At 47.9% G+C, this 22826-nt stretch overlaps 1 protein-coding gene across 6 annotated transcripts in view; it reads left to right on the top strand.

Annotated features, from left to right (window-relative positions):
- The window catches only part of LPIN2 (lipin 2), an 86492-nt gene that overhangs the window by 38375 nt on the left and 25291 nt on the right, over positions 1 to 22826 (top strand). For all 6 annotated transcript variants that reach the window (XM_074987368.1, XM_074987372.1, XM_074987369.1 and 3 more), the window contains exons 5-6: positions 13099 to 13206; positions 19334 to 19457. In XM_074987368.1, coding sequence (XP_074843469.1) covers positions 13099 to 13206; positions 19334 to 19457 — 232 coding nt within the window. The remainder of the gene's footprint in view (positions 1 to 13098; positions 13207 to 19333; positions 19458 to 22826) is intronic.

Genomic DNA, 22826 nt, shown 5'->3' with positions numbered 1-22826 from the left:
AACCGCTGTCGGCTGCAAACGGAATCCAACTAGGCTAAGGCCAAGTAGTGTATTCAACGACTTTATCTGTTTTTTCTTAAAGTTTTTTTCAGGCACTTAGGCTACTATAAGCTAGCCGGTTGTTATTTTGTAAAAAAAAAAAACAAAAAAAAAAAAACAACAACGAACAAGCTAGGAGAGGGACAGCTCAGCCAGTCGCAGTAACAAGCGCCGGAGGCCAGGAGCTAGGGCTATCAGCCCTCCTGCTAAGGCAGGCCATCGGACGGGGAAAATGGCACAAAGAAGGTGCTAAGTACCCACTTAAAAACTCAAAGACTCACCAACAATGTCCTCTTCAGGCTTTAAAAAAAAAAAAAAAAAAAAAAAAAAAAAAAATGCTGCTTCTTGATAAGGCCCTCCAGCCAGAAGCGCCGGAGCGACCGCAGCAGGAGGGACCCTCCGGGGCCCTTAAAAGGAAAGCTGCCTCCCTCACTCCATCAGCGCAGAAACGGAGGAAAGTATCTCCAGCCCGATCCCTGCCGGCAGCAACAGCGAGCGGGACGGGAGGAGCAAGCAGCCCCCAGCCGCAGCAACAGCTGATCGGCAGCGGCACGGAGAGCCACGTGGAAACGGCTCAGCCTCCAATACTCAGCCAGCCGCCCCGCACCGCAGGCAGGGCGGCGGCTAAGCAAACGCCAGTACCGGCGGCACCGCAGGCAGCGGCACCGACCCCCGGGGAACCGGCGGTGCAGAGCGCGCAGGCACGCAGCCTGCCGGCACCGGAGGACACCGCACATGCGGCATCGCCCTCGAGCGTGCCGAGCTCGGTGCGGACGGGGCCGGAATCCCCTGTATGCTCCCCAGCCCGATCCCTGCCGGCAGCAACAGCGAGCGGGACGGGAGGAGCGAGCAGCCCCCAGCCGCAGCAACAGCTGATCGGCGGCGGCACGGAGAGCCACGTGGAAGCAGCTCAGCCTCCGATAATCAGCCAGCCGCCCCGCACCGCAGGCAGGGCGGCGGCTAAACAAGCGCTGGTACCAGCGGCACCGCGGGCAGCGGCACCGACCCCTGGGGAACCGGCGGTGCAGAGCGCGCAGGCACGTAGCCTGCCGGCACTGGAGGACACCGCACGTGCGGCACCGCCCTTGAGCGTGCCGAGCTCGGTGCGGACGCCGGAATGCCCTGTATGCCCCCCAGCCCGATCCCTGCCGGCAGCAACAACGAGTGGGACGGGAGGAGCGAGCAGCCCCCAGCCGCAGCAACAGCTGATCGGCGGCGGCACGGAGAGCCACGTGCAAGCGGCTCACCCTTCGATAATCAGCCAGCCGCCCCGCACCGCAGGCAGGGCGGCGGCTAAACAAGCGCCGGTACCACCGACCCCCGGAAAACCGGCGGTGCAGAGCGCGCAGGCACGCAGCCTGCCGGCACCGAAGGACACCGCACATGCGGCACCGACTTCGAGTGTGCCGAGCTCGGTGCGGACGGGGCCGGGATCCCCTGTATGTCAGGGGCGGAGTTACCTCCTCAAGGGAGGGGGAAGACTGCACACAAGAGGAGGCATTGCAGCCCCTCTCCGCACAGGGCTGTGTAGTTGCTTTCTCACTGCCCTCCGCTATGTTGCAGACTCCAACTAGAAGGCAGGGGTCGTCCCCCCCCCTTGGCCTACCCGGAGCCCCCTTCTCCATTTCTGCAACCAGCCTCACCCTGGCTGGGACCACCTCCACCCTTCCTGGGATTTGAACCGCTGGACTATTAGGCAAAGTCGCTCTCTCCAGGGTCTCGACGGTCTCCCTCCCCCAGATGCAAAGGGTATGCACCAAGGGAGTGGTCTAGGTCACCTTCCCAAGACCAGTGCTTATACTGCCGTGGTCGCCCCTACCACGCAGGGCATAGACACCATCGGCAATCTACTAGGGAAAGATCCCTACGAACGATCTCGTACCCCCGAGGGCAATTGTGACCGGGGACAGAGACTTAAGCATCTCAGGGGGGACTGGTTATGGAACCCCGAGATTTTTCCTCGCACACCTCTAGTGAGAGGGTGTACCATCATCAGCAGGAACCGGAAGGGTCCAGAGAGACGTACCCCAGCGGTTCCTCGCTTTCCTCCCCGGATGAGGCTACGGCCCCGGGGGGCGTCCATCCTCCGGACGATCTCAAACAGTTCCAAGAGCTGTTTTACGAGGGTGGCCTTCACGCAAGGCTTCCAGACAGCAAAGGTGCAAGAGCAACACCATAAGCTCCTCAAAAATCTGAGACCTCCAGCCTCCTCCAAAATAGCAATACCGCTGATGACGCAATCTTGGAGTCTGCCACTATGATATGGCAGACTCCTGCGACTATTCCGCCTGTCCACAAAAGAGCAAAAAAAAAAAAAAAAAAATACTTCGTGCCCACGAAGGGCATGGAGTTCCTGTTCAGCCACCCACAACCAAATTCTTTGGTGGTGGAGTCGTCGCAACATGGGGGAATAAACAAACATGCCAAAAAGTTAGAGCTGTTGGGCAGAAAGGTCTACTCCTCCTCCACGCTACTGTTGCCAATGGCAAATTACGCAGCGCATCTAGCGAACCATAATTTCAACAACCACATTAGGTTGACCTCCCTCATGGACTCGCTTCCAGAGGGCACGAAACCAGTGCTCAAGGCCATCATCCGACCATTTTATAACCAGTGGCAAAGGATCACCACAGACACATGGGTGCTGGAGATCATAGCCACGGGGTACGCCATCCCCTCCCAGTTGCTCCCACCGCCATGACCTCCACCCGGGGCCCCACCTCCAGGAGACCTCCCATGTAGCGAGGCTCAAGCAGGAGGTAGACCATCTCATGCTCGTAGGGGCAGTGGAAAGAGTGCCGGAGCAACTGCAAGGGAGAGGGTTCTACTCGAGGTACTTCCTCACGGGGAGGTCCATCTTAGATTTTCGAGGCCTCACCGGTACCTGCGCAAGCAACGTTTTCGGATGATCACAAACGCCTCCATCCTTACGGCACTAGACGATGGAGATTGGTTCGCAGCCCTCGACTTACAAGGTCCTACCGTTTGGGCTCTCCTCAGCCCCCAGAGTCTTCACCAAGACCTTGGCAGTGGTGTCAGCCTACCTGCACAGACAGGGGGTATTTATATTCCAGTATCTGAATGACTGCCTACTCAAAGGGGCCTCAAAGGAGGAGGTACTACGCATAATATGTGTCACAGCAGGCACGTTCTCTTCGCTCGGCCTGCTTATCAATCTGACAAAATCAAAGACAGACCCCACACAGGACATAGAGTTCGTAGGGGCACGCATAAATTCTATTACAGCGAGGGCGTATCTACCAGAGACTCGCTTTCGGGCCATCGGCTCCCTCGCGCAAGGCTTCACCTTCAGCCCTATGGTGCCGGTTCTGACGTGCTTACAGCCGCTGGGCCACATGGCAGCAGCAACGTTTCGTAGAACAGAACGCCAGGTTACACATGCGCAGCATGCAGCATTGGCTGGCGAGCGTATACAAACCGGCAGCACACACTGTTCACAGGATGGCGTCGCCCACAACGGAGGTGCGCAAATCCCTGCAATGGTGGGTAAACCCCGAGAACCTGCTAACAAGGGTACCCTTCCACCAACCACACGTATTGGTTTTTCTTACTACAGATGCCCCCCTCATAGGGTGGGGAGCACACATGGGCGAAGAGGTGACGCAAGGGCTGTGGTCCTCTATGGAGCAGTCACTGCACACAAATATACTGGAGCTCAAAGCAGTGTTCAACGCCTGCAGACACTTTCGAGACCAACTGAAAGGCAAGGTAGTCGGGATCAGTACAGACGATACCTCCACCATGTTTTATATAAATCGGCAAGGAGGAGCTCGGTCCCGTGCCTTATGTGTAGAAGCAGTCCGGTTGTGGAACTGCTGCATCGCCAACAATGTAACCTTGAAAGCCTCGTACTTACCAGGCGCTCGCAATGTGAAGGCAGACCAGCTGAGCAGGCGTTTCGCACTCACGCACGAGTGGCAGATCCGTCCCGATCTGCTGCAACCGATTTTTCCACGCATGGGGTTTTTCCCCAGATAGACCCTGTTTGCTACTCAGCACAACAAGAAGTGCCCATGATTCTGCTCCAGGGCAGGACTGGGACGGGGGTCCCTGAGGGATGCCTTCGCGATCTCATGGAGGGGCCCCCTGCTTTACGCTTTCCCTCCCACAGTGCTCATCCACAAAGTGTTGCAGAAAGCCAGGAGGGAAGGAACCTGAATGATCCCGATAGTCCCAACGTGGGATCGACAGCAATGGTTCCCCCTATTCCTGCGCATGTCGGACCGGCCACCGATGTCCCCTCCAGGGGCGCGGGATCTGCTCACGCAAGCCCAGGGGTCCATAGTGCATCCACACCCCCAAAGCCTGCGACTACAAACGTGGTTAATCCATGGCTCAGCTCCCTAGAGAGCACATGTACGGAGGAAGTGCAGCAAGTCCTAGAAAGTAGCAGGAGGACTTCCACCAGGAACACCTTCAAGCAGAAATGGACTCGCTTTACGGCATGGTGTTCTACCAAACAGCTAGCCCCCTTTCGGTGCCTACGGCTGTGATATTAGAGTATTTACTGGACCTCAAGAGAGGAGGACTCTCGCTATCCTCGTTTCAGGTCCACCTGGCCGCCATTTTGGTGTTGAGACACGAAGAGGAAGGGCACACGGTGTTCGCCCATCCCATGGTTACCAGGTTCTTCAAAGGGCTGGTAAGCCTATACCCCCCTCAGAAACCGCTTCCACCTCTGTGGAACTCGGACCTGGTGCTTAATGCGAAAAGGGGACCACCGTTTGAGCCTTTGGCCACGGTTTCCCTCCGCCTCCTTATGATGAAGACGACCTTTCTTCTCGCAATCACGTCAGCTCGCAGGGTGAGCGAGCTTGAGGCAGTTATGGCAACGCCGCCCTGCGCTGTTTTTCCAAGGAGGCGGTAACCATACGGCTGCATCCAGCCTTTGTTCCTAAAGTTTCTTTCTGAGTTTCATACTAACGAACCTATTGTTTACCCTTGTTTATCCAAAGCCTCATAACTCTAACAAAGAGGTGCGCCTACACCTCCTGGACGTGAGCAGGCGCTAGCTTTCTGTATGGACAGGACCAAGTCCTTCCGGAGAACGGATAGGCTCCCTAGTCTCTATCGCTCCCAAATCAAAAGGAGAATGTCTCTCTTCGCAGAGAATCTCTAAGCACATCGTATCTTGCATAAAAATGTGCTACAAACTCAAAAAGACTCCTTTACTGGCCACGCCCAGGGCTCATTCCACTAGGGCGGTGGCAGCATCAACAGCCTTTTTTCAAGGGCGTTGCGCTAAAAGACATTTGCAGAGTGGCGACCTGGTCATCCTGTGACACCTTCGCCAAACATTACGCCCTTCACAGGGTATTCCAAGAGGATACCCGTCTCTTGGCAGCGGTCCTCTCGGGGACAAGCTGCACATAATCCGATTACCCACCTCCTATCTTGGGTTACTGCTGGGTAGTCACCTAATGTGGAGCACCCACGGGGACACTCGAAGAAGAAAGAAAGGTTACTCACCGTAGTAACGGTGGTTCTTCGAGATGTGTCCCCGTGGGTGCTCCACTACCCGCCCATCCTCCCCGCTCCGGATCTCTGTTTAGTGTTTTGCAGGAGCATCCGAGGCGGTTGGTCAAGGAACTGGCGGGGACCGGATCGCGCACATGGCCGGGAGCGCGCGGGGGAGCGGCGCGCACCGGCGCATGCGCGGTCCGGCAGAAACTGCTTGGAAGATCCGATCTGCGGCGCCGGGCGAGCCCGACACCTAATGTGGAGCACCCACGGGGACACATCTCGAAGAACCACCGTTACTACGGTGAGTAACCTTTCTTTTCGGATGATCACAGTCACCTCTATACTCATGGCACTGGACGATGGAGATTGGTTTGCAGCCCTCGACTTACAAGATGCGTATTTTCATATAACGATCCACCCGGCTCACAGACGTTCTCTCCAGTTTATGGTCGGCAAAGAACATTTCCAATACAAGGTTCTGCCGTTCGGCCTCTCCTCGGCCCCCAGAGTCTTTACCAAGACCCTGGCAGTGGTGTCAGCCTACCTGCACAGACGGGGTATTTATATTCCCATATCTAGACGACTGCCTACTGAAAGGGGCCTCAAAAGAGGAGGTACTATGGATGATACGTGTAACAGCAAACACGTTTTCTTTGCTGGGCCTGGTCATCAACCTTGCGAAATCAAAGATCAACCCCACACAGGACATGGAGTTCATAGGGGCACGCATAAATTCTATCACAGCAAGAGTTTATCTACCCGACACTCGCTTTCGCGCTATCGGTTCCCTGGTACAAGTCATTACATACAGCCCCACGGTGCCAGTTTTAACGTGCTTGCAGCTGCTCGGCCACATGGCAGCGGCAACGTTCGTGGTATAGAATGCCAGATTGCATATGCGCAACCTACAACATTGGCTGGCGAGCGTTTACAAGCCGGCATCCCATACCGTCTGCAGGGTGGTGTCGCACATGACAGAGGTGTGCAGATCCCTGCAATGGTGGGTAAACCCCAAGAACATGCTAACAGGGGTACCCTTTCACCAACCACAAATCTCTATTTTTCTCACCACCGACGCCTCCCACAGAGGGTGGGGAGCACATATTGGCGAAAAGGTGATGCAAGGACTGTGGTCCCCTACGGAACAGTCACTGCATATAAATATTCTGGAGCTCAGAGCGGTGTTCAACGCCTGCAAACACTTTCCAGACCACATACAAGGCAAGGTAGTCGGGATCAATACAGACAATATCTCCACCATGTTTTATATAAACCGACAAGGCGGAGCTCGATCCCGTGCCTTATGTGCGGAAGTAGTCCGGCTGTGGAACTGGTGCATCGCCAACAATATAACGTTGAAAGCCTCGTACTTACCAGGCGCTCACAATGTGAAGGCAGACCAGCTGAGCAGGCACTTCACACTCACACACGAGTGGCAGATCCGCTCTGATCTGCTACGACCGATTTTTTTTTTCAGGCATGGGGGTTTCCCCAGATAGACCTGTTTGCCACTCAGCACAACAAGAAGTGCCCCCAATACTGCTCAAGGGCAGGACTGGGGCAGGGGTCCCTGGGGGACGCGTTCGCGATTTCGTGGAAGGGGGGCCCACTGCTTTACGCGTTCACCCCCCACGGTGCTCATCCACAAGGTCCTGCAGAAAGCCAGGAGTGAGAGAGCCCGCATGATCCTAGTGGTCCCCACATGGGATCGACAACAATGGTTCCCCTTGCTTCTCCGCATGTCGGATCGTCCACCGCTTCCCCTTCCGGTAGCGCCGGACCTGCTCACGCAGGCCCAGGGGTCCATAGTGCATCCTCACCCCCCGAGGCCTGCGCCTACAAGCATGGTTAATCCATGGCTCAGCCCCCTAGAAAGTACATGTACGGATGGAGTGCAACAAGTCCTGGAAAGTAGCCGAAGGATCTCCACCAGGAAGACCTACAAACAGAAATGGACTCGATTCACTGCATGGTGTTCCACCAAGCATTTAGCTCCCCTTGAAGTGCCTATACCTGTCATACTAGAATACTTACTGGACCTCAAGAGAGGCGGGCTCTCCCTCTCCTCGTTGAAGGTCCATCTCGCCGCTATATCGGCTTTTTGGCATGAAGACGAAGGGCCCACAGTGTTTGCCCATCCTATTGTTACCAGGTTCCTGAAGGGGCTGGTAAACCTGTACCCCCCTCGGAAACTGCTTCCACCATCGTGGAGCTTGGACCTGGTCCTCAGCGCGCTAACAGGACCACCTTTTGAACCCTTAGCCACGGTTTCCCTCCGTCTCCTTACGATAAAGACAGCCTTCCTTCTTGCAATCACGTCAGCTCGCAGGGTGAGTGAGCTCGCAGCAGTTATGGCAACGCCGCCCTGCATGGTATTCTCAAAGGAGGTGATAACCTTACGGCTGCACCCAGCCTGTGTTCCGAAAGTTTCTTCAGAGTTCCATCTTAACGAACCTATAGTTTTACCCTCGTTTTACCCGAAGCCTCATAACTCCAACAAGGAGGCACGCCTGCACCTCCTGGACGTGAGGAGGGCGTTGGCCTTCTACATAGACAGAACTAAGTGCTTCCGGAAAACGGACAGACTCTTAGTCTCTCTCGCTCCCAGATCAAAAGGAGAGGGTCTCTTCACAAAGAATCTCAAAGCACATTGTGTCCTGCATAAAGATGTGCTACGAACTTCGAAAGACTCCTTTACTGTCCCCGCCTAGGGCTCATTCCACCCGGGCGATGGCGGCATCAACAGCCTTTTTCAAGGGCATCGCGGTAAAAGACATTTGCAGAGCGGCGACCTGGTCATCCTATGACACCTTCGCCAAGCATTATGCCCTACACCGGGTATTCCAAGAGGATACCCGCCTCTCGACAGCGGTCCTTTCGGGGGCAAGCTGCACATAACCCAATTACCCACCTCCTTTCTTGGGTTACTGCTAGGTAGTCGCCTATCGTGGAGCACCCACGGGGACACTCGAGGAAGAAATAGAAGTTACTCACCGTAGTAACGATGGTTCTTCAAGATGGGTCCCCGTGGGTGCTCCACCACCCGCCCATCCTCCCTGCTTCGGATCTCTGTTTGGTGTTTTTCAGGAGCATCCGAGGCGGTTGGTCAAGGAACTGGCGGGGACTGGATCTTGCACGTGGCTGGGAGCGTGCAGGGGAGCGGCGCGTGCCGGCGCATGCGCAGTCTGGCAGAAACTGCTGGAAAGATCCGATCTGCGGTGCCAGGGCGAGCCCGACACCTATTGTGGAGCACCCACGGGGACACATCTCGAAGAACCATCGTTACTACGGTGAGTAACTTCTCTTTTCTTGAGGATGCCGATTATTTAAGTCCACATTTGCAGAAGTTTGTAGACATTGTATGCCAACTTAGAATGGGTATAAATAGCAGTGTAGATGTTGAGGCACTGCAGGTAGTCTAGAAACATACCTGAACCCTATATGGCTCTTATGCAGTGCTTCCTATTGCAACACTGGTATTTTGGAAGTATAGTTGATTACTTGTTCTGACCATTCCCTCCTAGGGCATGTGGTATGGCCACTGTCACAAAATAGGGTATTGGGTTAGGTGGACCTTTTGGTCTGTTCCGGTATGGCCATTCTTGTGATCTTATTATTACTAGGCTAGTAATCAAAGAATATGTCAGCTCAGTATAGTGCATGCCTTTTGTAGTAGTAGTCTAAATGAATTGATTTTTGGAGGCTTTTGGTAAGGATTGTAATCATTGTGTTTCAACTTTCTCCATTTTCAATTTTTGCCTTCTGTACAACACATTTGTGGAGAATGGTATCACTTGGGCTGCATCTGCTGTACAAGATAAAGTTGAATTTATTGAAGTCAGCTTCTTAAAAATAGATTTTATGAGGTCAAAGGTGTGTCCACACATGTCCAGAAAGCTGGCATAGTGTCTCCATTGCCTTTGCTAGGTTCGACCATGTGAGCCATGCGTTGTGGGTACTTGTCCTGCAGTGAGTGCAGCCGCTTTACATTGTGGGGTTTTGTGTCAGTGTGTTATGGGAAAAAATGCACCACAAATGCTTGTGGGTGTCAGATGTCATCATCCCAAAGTGCATAGTTGCCCACCCCCGCCATTAGAAAACAAACGGCCCAAGGAATTTCATGCCATTTTTTCCAACGCCTGCCCCTGGTTCATGGTGCTAGCATGGATCCTGAACAGCTTAGAGCCGCTGCGCAGTTATGGCCACTACCCGAAGTGTCATGCAGTATTTTATTAGACAAAGCTGGTGGGAGGATGAGAGGAAGGCGAACATTGATTTGGATCACATTGCGACTGCTGGCTGCATTGCATGCAGTGGAGCACTGTTTCTAAATACATGAAATCACCACACACTGGTGGGACCACATGGTTTTGGAGGTCTGGGATGGTCAGCAGTGGTTTCTGAACTTCTGCATGTGCAAAGTCACTGTCATGGAACTTTAATGTGCAACTCCCTGCCCTAAAACACTGTGATACCAAAATGAGACCTACTTTGGCAGCTCACAAGTGAGTGGCAATTGGTCTGTGGAAGTTTGCAATGCCTGGCAGCTACCAGTCAGTGGCAAATCAGTTCAGGATGGGCAGATTGACAGTAGGGGCCATGGTGATCCAGGTAGTCAAGGCAATCAATGCCCATCTGCTGCAAAAGAGTGTGACTCTGACGCTTGCTTAGGACATAGTGGACAGCTTTGCTGCCATGGGGTTTCCTACCTGGCAGTGGGGCAATAGATGGAACACACATGCCCATCCTGGCCCTGGATGGCCTGGCGTCAGAGTACGTAATTTGCAAGGGGTACTTCTCGTGGTGTTGAAGGCAATAGTGGATCACAAGGGTCATTTCAGTGACATCTGTGTGGGATGGTTGGGAAAGGTGAATGACACATGCATCTTTAGAAATTCAGATATGTACAGAAAGCTCCAGGATGGGACTTTCTTCCCAGACCAGAAAATCAAGATTGGTGATATGGAGATGCCCATAGTGATATTGGGTGAGCCTGCTTACTCTCTGCTCCCTTGGCTCATGAAGCCATACACAGGCACCCTGGCCCACAGCAAGAAGTACTTCAACTACAGGCTGAGCGAGTATAGAATGTGCCTTTGGCTGTTTAAAAGCCAGATTCAAGGGCCTTTTGACCCGTTTGTACCTTTATGAAGCCAACATCCTTGCCGTGGTTTGAACTTGTTGTATTCTCCATAACATTTGTGAATCAGAGGGGGAAAATTTCATGTCAGCCTGGTAGCAGAGGCCGACGCCCTGGGCAGTTTTTATGAACAGCTGGACGGAAGGGCAACAAGCAATCTGCAGACAGATGCAAGAAAAATCAGGGATGCTTTGAAGAATAGCTTTATGAATGAGAAGACAGCCAAATGAATCTGCTGCATTTAACGTGCGATATCACGCCCCCCCCCCACCCACTATGATGTGGTGGGGGGAGCACTCCTGTGGATTGTAAAGCCTCAAAAAAAAATGTTTTCTATCTCCTAAATCCCGTGCCGGGAAAAAGCCATTTAAAGCAGGGAAGGTCCCAGCTGGACATGATGGTGTCTGGAAACAGTGTCCGCACAACGTGGCAGCTGTGTGGTTAGGTGGAGAGGTTGAGCCTGCTGGCCACATGGTGGGCTGAGTGTGGAGGGAGCAGTGCTGTAAAATGTAAAGCACGGAAAAAAACTTTGTAGACAGCTCCTCAAATCTTTTGTAGCCATGTAGCTGTGGGGGGGAACCCAGGGAGCCCTCCAGCAGTGTGGTGGGAGGGGTGGGGGCCAGGAGAGCGCACCAGCCACATGGAGCTTGGGGACATGGAGAGCCTGTCAGCCCCAGGGTGTGGTAGGGCAGTCTTGGGAAATTTAAATGGCCATGGAGCAATGTGATTATGTTAAAAGGACAAACATTTCCTGTGCTGGTTCTAGGTTGCGAAAAGAGACATCAGCTTCCTAAGAATAACAGAGTGACAAAGAAAATATGCTCATACTGTGTGAGGACAGGGCTAGAAAATTTGCAATAATGCTGTGTGGTGTCATAATGCCAGAATACTAACTGGTGACTTGGAAAGGCAAGGTGTGCTGTCGTGGAAGTTGGAATACATCAGGCCTCTTCAAAAACCTCATGAGAAAAATAAGAATACCTGGCTGATATCTTTATGGAGATCTCCAAAAAGGATAAGTGTTCCATCCCCAGAAATATTAACAAGCTGTGTTAGGGGCTCCTGGTTGTGGATGTGTAGAGCTACCTAACCCCACCTGCAACCCATTTGTAGTGGTTTAAAAAGTATGTGCACCAGAAGAGCCCTCACCAGTATTGCTGGAGTTTGGAGCATCTGGCGTTGATGAGGGAACTGCCTCCAGGGTGATGGGGAGATCCTGGCTGGCAGGATCAGCTTCTTCATCTGTCTGCTGAATTTCATGACTTAGCAGCATCTTCCTCCTCATCGGCTTTTGTCTCCTCTCCCTTGCCGCTCTCACCAGAGAGCCAAGCATTGTCTCCTGATGAGTCCATTTAATTCTCAGTGACTGTGGTTGGATACTTCCCAAGAATTGCTTTAATGCTGCTTGTAAAAGTGACATGTTTTGGGAGATGTCCCAGATTGCCTGTTGGCTTCTTTCACCTTCTGATAATTCTGCCTGAGCTCCTTGGTTTTGACCTGGCATTGCTGAGCATCCTTGGTGTACCCTTTTTCCATCAAGCCCTGGGAATCTTCCCTTAAACATCCACATTTCTTTTTCTGGTTTGCAGTTTGCTCAGCACAAATTCATCACCTTACACAGAAATTAGATTCTGGATCTTTTGGTAGCTCCATTCTGGGGCTCTTTTGTGACCCTGAGAACTTTGATCAGGATCAGAACCAGAATCCTGAAAACTTGTGATGGCTAGATGCAGTCGCTCCTGAGGTGTACTATACGCTGGGCAGAAAGAAAATGAATTCAAATTCCTGGGCTTTCTGTTATATATTTCCTATGCATTTGGAGAGCAATGAAGGTGAAAGTGGCCAGAACGGACATGTGGGTTATTGTGGATACCCCTAAGATACCTCTGGAGGCCAATAAAAGCAATTTAAAGTAATGCGTCCTACACAAGCATTAATTCAACCTTTTAAATTTAAACTTGGTGTTATACTGCCTTGGAGGGGTGGTGTGAGAGAGTTGTCCTTTGTGCCTCTTATAATTGGCCTAATGGTATTAGCTTGATTTCACAGTGTGACTGTCTTCATGGCAAAGTTCCTTAAAATTGACTTTATGCTCTAGTATAAACACAACCTTACTATATTTTTGTGAGATCTCTTAGATTAACATTATTTAGCTAAATAAGTGGAAGGGGACACTAAAACTCTTGTTAGGATCTCATTTTTTATGGTTATCAAAGATAGCAGCACAGAAATAAGTAAAAAGGCTGTATAGACAAGAAAGCAGCACCTCCAGTGATGAACGACTGCTCTGTCTTTAGTAATTCTTCAACTGTTAGTTTCTTCCTTTCTCTTTTTGACCTTGGGTTTCTGGTATATAAATAATTCAGTTCTCCTAGGCACGTTGTCAGTGGAGACTGGTCATGGACTCAAAACAAAAATGTCTTTTGTCTCCACAGAGGATCCTCAAATTCTTCCCCAAAGAGTGAAGAACAGAAAGAGCCTATGGTTTATCACTCCAAGGATCATTACCCTTTATCTGATGGAGACTGGTCTCCTTTGGAGAAGTAGGTTATTTTTCATGGTGTCCTCTTTCTGTGTGATTTGTACTCTTTTATGTTATGGACTAATGCACCGCCTCCATAACTACTTCTGTCCTATGAAACTATCTAAAGTGGACTGCCCAACATATGTGACCTCCAGGACTGCATTTGCAGCTTAGCACGGGCCCAAGGACTGCACGGTTTATATGCAAATTTATGTTCATAGTAACAAAAAACCCACAACTGTTACAACAGTCTTTCTAAATGAACAAAAACTGTTGCTAAAGTCCACTGGGGAGAAATAAAATAACATATTCCCAAGTACTCAACCTAAGGCTAGCCACAAATGTGTGTGTCAGAGTAAATGTTGTGAAGTGTTTAGGCTTATGTTTTCAGTAATTTGAGTTAAATGTCTAATTTAAAACAAGACTACAAATGCTAGACAGCCCTCCTGTTGAGAATGAAGGAGCAACCAGTTATATTTACATAAAATCTCTAGGTTTATGGAGTTTCAGCCTTAAGAAGTGTTCATTGATATATTATCTGTACTCCTCAAAGAATTAATGAACTAATGGTCACAACACATTTTCCATTTTTCCCAGTTCACAGTTGTGGAACTGAGACAGACTAATGAACTTGCAGAAGATCACACGGAGTCTGGAGTAAAGCTGGGGGGGCTGAACAGTTCCTTAATCATAAAATCATCCCTCCTATCTAATGCATGAGCCCCTCTATCTACTTTGAATGAGAGAACAGTTTTGGTGGGTGAGGAACCCTGTGTGTTTTTAGCTTTTAGTTCCTGTGTGTGTTCAGGAAGGAGCAGGAGGGCTTAGCTTCCGCTCTTTTTGTTTTATAAAACCATTAGCAGGAACCTTACTCTTTTCAAGTGTTAAAGTATACAGTCAAGAGGATCCAGCCTCCAATTTCTTCCAGTTCCTTTAGTGAAAACTGTGCATGTAGTGAGAGTGGCCATTTCTTGGGTCCGCTTGCTCAGTTTTTGCGTGCAGGATATGAGGAGCCTTTATCAATATCTCATCATTGCCAGTCAAAAGAGGGAAGTAGACAGTTCATCACAGAGGCAGGGCACGATATTGATACCTACAGTAAGTGCTGCTTTTTTTAAGTTTCTTCATCATGCCAAGGTCCATACGTCTGCTAAAAGGAGTACTTCAGCCTGCTTGCAGCTTGGAGGCAAAATCATGCCTGTCGGTCACTGGTAGCACACAGTGCCTTACCCATTGACATTCCCTTCTGTCTGCCCTGATACCAACAGGCAAGCCCACAGGAACAATTTATTTCAAGTCTTGGCCCATCGGATACTTTAGACAGAAATACTTTTCATTTGGCAAGTTAAAACAGTACTTGAAGTAAAACAAATACTGTTTTGTGAATGACTAACAAAACTGCAGGTTTTTGAGGCAAGGTCAGTAGTTGCCCTCATTGCTAACTGCAGGATTAACAACCAGACTTGTCTGAAGTTAGATTCACCCTCCCGCCCGCCCCCCCACCAGTTGTCAGGCTTTTACAATTTCTTAGTAGATGGCTGTCTATGGCTTTGGCCAATATGAAGTTTGCTGGATGCAGTCAGAGCAGTGTTACTCTGTGGAGCTGTGCAAAAATCGCAAAGACAGCTTTGTCCCATTACATCTTTCCAGCAAAGATATGGAAATGCCAAAGACATCTTCATCAACTGCTTCAGGTTGGAGCAGTACAGTATGATAAACAAGGTCGCCATTATCAAAAATAATCATGGGCTTAGTGCCCATTAGTGTCCGATGCCTCCTTCGCTACTTCCTTTCATCTTTCCCTGTCCAGTGCAGAACGGCTTAGTTTGGTGCAGAGCTAGTCTACAGAATCCACTATATCTACCCATTTTCTGTGGGGTGTCTCTCTCTTATTTGAACTGTCCATTATGCCGAATACCAGGGTCTTGATTCTGCAGGTGCACCCGAATAGCTATAACTTTCATTGTATAACCTTCTGCAGTAGGTTCTTTTTTGGCTATATCTTCCTATATAATTCATTGTTGGTAGGGCGGCCATATATCTCCCTGTCCCAAATATTGGACAGGGCAATATAGGGGGAGGGGTGGCTCCTCCAAACCCCAGGTAGCTGGGAAAGAGGCCGGAGCTGCCGGTGCTCCCTGGGTGCCTTGAGGAAGCCGGTTGGTGCTCCCCCAGTTTCTCCAAGGTGAGAGTGGAGGGCAAATATGGGACCATGAGTTCCTTTTGTGGGTGGGGGAAAAAATCACGATGCCTTTTTGGCATCTTAAATACAGGACCATCCCACCCAATATGGGGCAGATGGTCACCTTACTCGTTGGTGACCTTCTGCATCCATCCTATCCTCAGGATCTTTCTATAACAACTTCTTTCGCATGCCAATATCCTTCTCTTAGAATCTTTCGTTCTCTCGTGTCTCGCACCTGTGCAATGTGCTGCTGAATACTCGTGTTTTCAAGACACTTAGCTTTGTTCCTAAGTGAATTGCTTTACCTTTTCTAGATCTTATCCGTCACCTTCAAACTCTCTTGCTTTTGCTATTCTAGTTGTGCTATGTCTTCTTTACAGTATAGATCGTACGTTGAGTTGCTTCCCAGATATGTGAACTTCATGTTCTCTAGTTCGATCCTGTCTACACTGATCTTCCTTTCTATTTCCTTATCTCCAAATACCACAGTTTTTGTTTTTAATTGATGTTCATAATTCTATACTGCTTCACTTCCTCATTTAGCACCTTCACCATTCTCACAAGCTTTTCTTCATCTTCTTCAATGATAACTATATCGTCCGCAAACCTCAAGTTGTTGATTCTCATCCTGTGCACAGATATCCCTTCTACCTCTTCCTTGTTTTTTGTCCATCACTCTAGGTGCGTGATGATGATGAAGATATTTGGCGATATCAGATCTCCTTGACTCATACCTCTGCTTGTTCTCAACCAACTTCCCCACTCTACACACATTCTCACTGTTGCCTCTGCATTGTCGTTGATACCCTTCAATAACTGTATCAGTCTGCTATCCACTCTTTACAACTCCAACACTAAGTCACTTTCTGATCTATACTGTCAAAAGCTTCTGAAAATTGACAAAGCAATCATAGATGCTCTTTCATCAAGCTGTCTCCACAATCAGTCTTCATGCCAATATCTGCTGTATGGTGCTTCTACCTTTCCTGAATCCTGCTTGCTTGTCTGCTAGATGTTTTTTTATCTGTGATCTCAGTGTCTCCGTCAGTATCGTCATCAGCATCTGGCCTAGATGACTTGTTAGGGCAATCATTCTGTAGTTCTTGCACTCCAGTGCACTTCCTTTCTTGTGTATTGTCACTAGCATGGACCTTGTCCAGTCATTAGGTGCCTTCCTTTCTTTCCATGTTACATTACATAGGCCGTGTCTACACGTGCCCCAAACTTCGAAATGGCCATGCAAATTCAGCGCTTCATTAGCATGCAGGCGGCAGCGGCACTTCGAAATTGATGCGCCTTGCCGCCGCGCGGCGCGTCCAGATGGGGCTCCTTTTCGAAAGGATGCCACCTACTTCGAAGTCCCCTTATTCCCATTTGCATGGCCATTTCGCAGTTTGGGGCACGTGTAGACGTAGCCATAGTCAGTGTATTTCCTGAATCATGCTTTCTCCACTGTATTTGATCATCTCTCCCATTAACTTATTTCCAGGGTTCTTGTTGTTCTTGCTCTTGTCATTTCACTGCTCTTTCTACTTCCTCCAACTTATTGACGCAATCTTAATTGCTCGATTGGTGCCACAGACCTTGTTTAGCTGGGCAACATTGGAGCCGGCATTTTTATCAGTCAGTCATACTGGCATCAGCTTTTATTCATATTGTTTCATGATCAGTGCTTTAATGCTCATCTGACCAACCTTCCTCCTTTATCCAGGCTTGGGACTGGCATGGAACCCCCACCATGAAGTCTCTAGGGGTTCCATGCCAGTCCCAAGCCTGGGTAAAGGAGGAGGCTTGGTCAGATGAGTGTCGATGTGCTGATCGTGAAACGACCTGAATTCCCATGGCACTTTGTAGACTAGCAGATAATTTGGAGCATAAGCTGACAAAGTGGGTCTTTGTCCACAAGAGCTTATGCTCCAAAATATAAGATGCCACAGGACTACTTGTGGTTGAAGATACAAACTAACTCAGCTACCCCTCTGATACTTATAACGATATGAATTAAATCTGAGGGCAGTACAACTAACTGATAAGAGGTAAACAAGGTTTCTCCATTTAATCCTGGCACTGTGTAGCAGAAAGAGAATACAAATCCATCGGCTGGAGTACACTGATTCACTGAAGTAGCTGAGCAATCTTCCTTTCATGTATAACAAACTTTGTTCTTGTCATGATAGTCAAAGGGTCTGAAGGATTTTCACGAATAATTTAGGAAGAACAGCATCATTCCTCTTCCAGTCCTGCATGGATGAGTTTTCTTTATGCATTGTTAATAAAGATGGGGCGGGGGGTGGGGACCAAGACTCGCATGACAGAAGATGGATCAAGCACAGTGGAGTCTGCATTGAGAAATATCCTCGCTCATATTTAATCTGTTTAGTGGGATGGAAATTGACATTTTTATATCTGGGACATCAAGAAACTGCTGTGTGTCCTGTCCATATATCAGGACCAGGGAATTGAGGTAGTGAAGAGACTTCTTCCAAGGCTGAGAAGTTGCTTTTTTTTCCCCACTACTGCCCAAGACCATGCAAAAGATACACAGCAGAGAGCAGCAGTGATACTACTGCTTTTCTGGACAAAAAAGCTGTTGCTGTTGGACCTGATTGGCTTAGCATGGGCTCTTCTGATGAGACTGCCTACAACCAGGACCAGACAGCTGGAGACTCAATATTTGGATGATTGTCACTCTCAGGATAATCTTGTGAACCATAAAAGATCAGTCAGTGGAATTTATTCTACTTCCTGGTGCAAAGACCAAGGTTTAACTAGCACATTAAACTGTCTTAGAGGAGGTCATGATGGGTTAATGGATGTTCAAGCAAAAAGTGAAATTTCTTTAGTATGTCAGCATTATTAAGAAAAGAAAATCTTGTGCACATCCCAAGACTAAATGTTTACTTCAAACAATCCTTATTCCAGCCCCCCAAGGTTGTTCTGCTAGTTAGGATAACAATTATATTTTCCTTAGTTACAATATGGGTATTGTTCTATCTGTCAAAACTGGCAACTTCAAGGGGCAGGGCATTCTTAAATTTGCCACATTTTTAATGGGATCTGGCTGTGTCCAGTCATTTTAGGCTTGGGGAGAGTGTGACAGAGAAAGAAAGCTACCAATCTGCACAGCTGAGATCACCTTTTGCTTGCTCTTTGTGGGCTGGCAGCAGGTATGTTGCAGCTCCTGTCTTGGAGCAAAAGAAGCCCAAGTGGTGTGAAAGGGAGGTGGAAGGGATCAGGTGCTGCGCAAGTGGGAGTGTGGGGGAGAGAAGCCAGTGTGTGGGAGGCTTGAGGGAAGAGGTGAGTCAGAAAAGGTCTAGTTTTCAAAAATTAGAAGGCATTCTCCTGTTTTCAGTTATTGAGGAGTATAGTTCTGTCTTCAAAAACTGCAAGGAGGCTGAAATATAATTTTAAAGTAAACACAGTTGTTCCCATGATTTGATCATATGCTGTATTTATTTTGTCCCCCCTACCTCCATCAGCCCTGATGAGGGGTGGGGTACATTGCAGCATGCTGTTGTATATTGGAATATAACTGCCACGTCCATTTAACCTGCAACAATAATAGGACTTTAGTAATGAATGAAATTTTTCTGACCTTGCAAAGGGCAATGCTGTCTCTTGCCTGGAACATAGGAGTTTAAAACAGATTATCCTAAATTAACAGGAGGAAGTACACGTCTCATGGAAGCCAAATCATCTTTTTTAAGAAACTGAAAGTTGTGGGGGATTATACTGAGAACGCTTCAAGAACAAGGAAGAAATCTGTTCAGGGTGATCAGTATTTATAATCCCCTTTTAATGTGATTTTAGTTTTAACCCAATTTCTTTGTCTGAAAACCCAACTGGGATTCTTGCCTTGTTTCTGAATAATTGAGGCTCTGTAAAACTAGAGAAAATGAAGAAAAGTAGCTGTACAACAAATGCATTTTAAATGTTTTAGCTTGCTCTGTTTGTTATGCAGCCCTTTCTCAGACCCAGCCTGTCCTAAAAGCGATTCAGAACTAGAAGTGAAACCTACAGAGAGCTTGCTTAGAGCTGAATCCCATATGGAATGGACATGGGGAGGATTCCCAGAATCTACAAAGGTAAAGTTATTAACAGATTAATCTTACATACTGTCTGGGACTTTTTCATCTGACTGAATTTTGTTTTCGTTAAGATTTAAAACAGTGTATTTCCAATTAGACTATTGGTGGAAAACTAAGCAATTGTGAAGAACTCAACAGAAATAACATGAAAAACAGCACCCCCTTGTGGCTAGGTAGGAAGGCTTTTCATTAAGGTATAAAAACAGGTCTACAAAATCCTGCCAGGATTATCTTTAAAGATCTTTAATTTGATGGTAGAAACAGAAGATAAATTTTAAATGATGCATTAAATGCAATGGCAATGATGAAGTCTAATAGTTTTTGTAAAAGATAGGGCCAGGCTTATTCTAGGGGAATCAGGTATAAATTCTAATATAGGTGAATTGGTGGCTGCTCACCCTCATATTGTAAGCTTTTAGCTACCAACTGCAAACCCACCTTGGAGTAGTCCTAGATAGGACAGGTGAAGAGATTTGCTAGACTTACAGATCCTTAAGCCAGTGGTTCCCAGGCTTTTCAGTGACATGGCGCACTTCAATTAAATAATTCCATGACACACCCACTTTTTTTTCAGCTAAATTGGTTGCTCATGAGCATTGCGTTTTGCTTGCATTTACCATAGTTTTTCAGTCTTACTAGAGAGGTTTGCCACATAGGAGTGCATGCAACAAGCTAGATGAGGATCAAAAGGGATGTTGAGTAATTGAGTAACTACTTGGTTACTTGATTACTTACCCTGGGGGGAAGGTAGGGGTTAGCTCCAGAGAGCAGGCTCCCCTCCCCGCCAACCCACTGGAGCCAGGATGAGGCACTTAAACCACATCTCAGCTCCAACAGGCTTCCTCCCCCTTGCCACAGCGGGGTGATGGGTATGGAGGGGGGATTCCCTGCTTCAGCCAGAAAGAAGCATTTCAGCTGCCTCCTAGTATGAATGGCCTCCTGCAGGATCAGCATTTCCCCTTGCAGTGACTCCACAAAGGTCTGCCAGAGGGGGAAAATGATAATCCCATGTCATCTTGGAACTGAGGCAGCCTTGCTGCTCGAGCCCTAGCTGGCATAGGGTCATCAATCTTCCCACCATGGTGGCTCTGCAAAGTATCGCGGTGAGGGGAAATTGACGAAATTTCACAGCACACTTGGACAGTCCTCATGGCACTCTGGTTGGTTGAAAACCACTGCCCTAGGCAGCGCTCTCATAAGTGCTCCTTGCCCCTCCCCTGGTTAAAACCATGACGTAAATCCACTGTTGTCAAAACCTGAAGCAGGAAAATATAGTGTAGTGCTTTCTCTGCCCCCTGGAGAGATGGCGAAATGTGGGCCCTAAATCCATACTCATCTCTGTGTGAGCAGACTGCTGTTCTGATGCAGAGCCTCAGTGATGGTCACTTAGGCCCAGTCAGACAACAGTGCTTTTTGGGAAAAGGCTATACATAAATATTGCATATTGGTTTTAAAATATTGCTTTTAAAAATTAATAGGAGGCATTTTTACTTAAAGCAATTATCTGTCCTTATTTGAAGAGTCGGTAATAGTTTGAATATGTCATAAACTTGTCTAGATTTCTCACTTCAGTTCTTCAGATATGACCCATCTTTTTTAAAAGGGGAGAAATGGAGAGCTGTTTCAATGCAGTCTGCTTTATTATAGTGTTATCAATTCAAGTTGTGCTAATTATGCATACATTCCACATCAGCGACCAAGAGATTGAATGTTTCCTCATTACTATGTGCTAAATCAGGGGTTGGCAACCAAAACAGCAAGAAGAGCCATTTTTTCCCAATTTGGTAAACACTCAATAATTCAAGAGCTGCAATGCATGTGAATACAAGATGGACCTTAATAAATAACAGTAAACCGTAATTTTTGTAACCCCTATTTTAAGAACAGCGCGCATACAATGGTTTGTATTACAATACATGTTTATTGCAGGATGCTTAAAAACCTTTTACATATTCTATTTCCTCACACTTTATGGCTATGTCTACACTTGCCCCCATCTTCAAAGGGGGCATAGTAATCACACTTACCAGAGAATACTAATGAAGTGCTGTGATGAATGAATATGCAGCACCTCATTAGGCTAATTCTCCCTGCGGCAACTACAAAGTGTCAGACTTTGAAGGGCTGGCAGACTGTGTAGCTGCGGGCACTTGGACGTGCCCATGGCTACACAGCATGCAGGCCCTTCAAAGTTTGACACTTCATAGTTGCCATGGGGAGAATTAGCTTAGTGAAGTGCTCCATATTCATCGCAGCACATCATTAGTATTCTCCGATCAGGCTGATTACCATGCACCCTTCGAAGAAGGGGCCAAGTGTAGACGTAGACATAGCCTATGTGTGTGTTTGTACCACTGTCTTCCTGACTTTTGCTCCTGAACCGTGTCTCTCTGTGGAGGATGCCAAGGGAAGTTACCCAACATTTCAAGATCATGTATCGTTTGCTATTCAGATATGAGTAGTTCATTTTTGGGCTTTTGGACGTTTACAGTTTATTGAAAATAATAATTTTTTTTTTTTTTTAAACCTTGCGATTATAACGTCAGGAGCCACAAAGAAGTCCTTAAAGAGCCTCATGCAGCTCTGGAGTGGCAAGTTGCAGACCCCTGTGCTAAATGGTGTCTTAGCTAAGCTATTTATATTAGGACTGCAGTGTGTTATGTGCTTTTGTAACAGAAAAAGGTACCACCCATCACCTGAGTTCACAATGTAGATATGTTATGTCACTTCTCCTGTCCTCGACCTATGTACAATGTGTTGACACAAAAAGTGCAAGTATAAAACATATATTAGAAGGACACACATTCCCAGTTTACTTTTCAAGCATGTCAGTCAGAAGGTTTCTCATAGGCATCGTAGCAGAGGTTGGCTTTCAAGAGGAATTTGAATGGTGGATAAGCTTAAAACAGAAATGTGGCAATATTTTTATGCTCTCTGGAACTGGTGAGCAAGTTCCTGTGTGGCTGGCATTACCACTACTTTATTAATGAGACTGCATGTGAAGTTACCAAAAGTTATGTTGAAGTTTAATCCAGTGGCCTTTTTGAGTTTTTTTTTATTTGAAAGTTGTATCTTGAGCATAATTACTATAAGCACCTTTGAATGTAATAGCTTAATAAAATGAATGACATTGCGTGAAGCTATATGGCTACATCTACACTTGCATTCCTCTTTCAAAAGAGGAATGCAAATGAGGGAAATTGGAAATGTAAATGAGGAACTGATGTATATATCATATGCTTCATTTCCATAAACTCTTTTGGAAGAAAATCTTTCAAAAGAAAGATGGCAGAGTACATGAGACTTTTTCAAAAAATAAACCCCATCTTCGAAAGAACCTTCTTCCTGAAACAAAATAGGGTTTGA

The sequence above is a fragment of the Carettochelys insculpta genome, chromosome 2 (genome assembly GCF_033958435.1).
Source record: "Carettochelys insculpta isolate YL-2023 chromosome 2, ASM3395843v1, whole genome shotgun sequence".
NCBI classification, from domain to species: Eukaryota; Metazoa; Chordata; order Testudines; family Carettochelyidae; genus Carettochelys; species Carettochelys insculpta.
The sequence above is the reverse complement of the archived record's forward strand: the minus strand, read 5'-3'. Positions and strand labels throughout refer to the sequence as shown.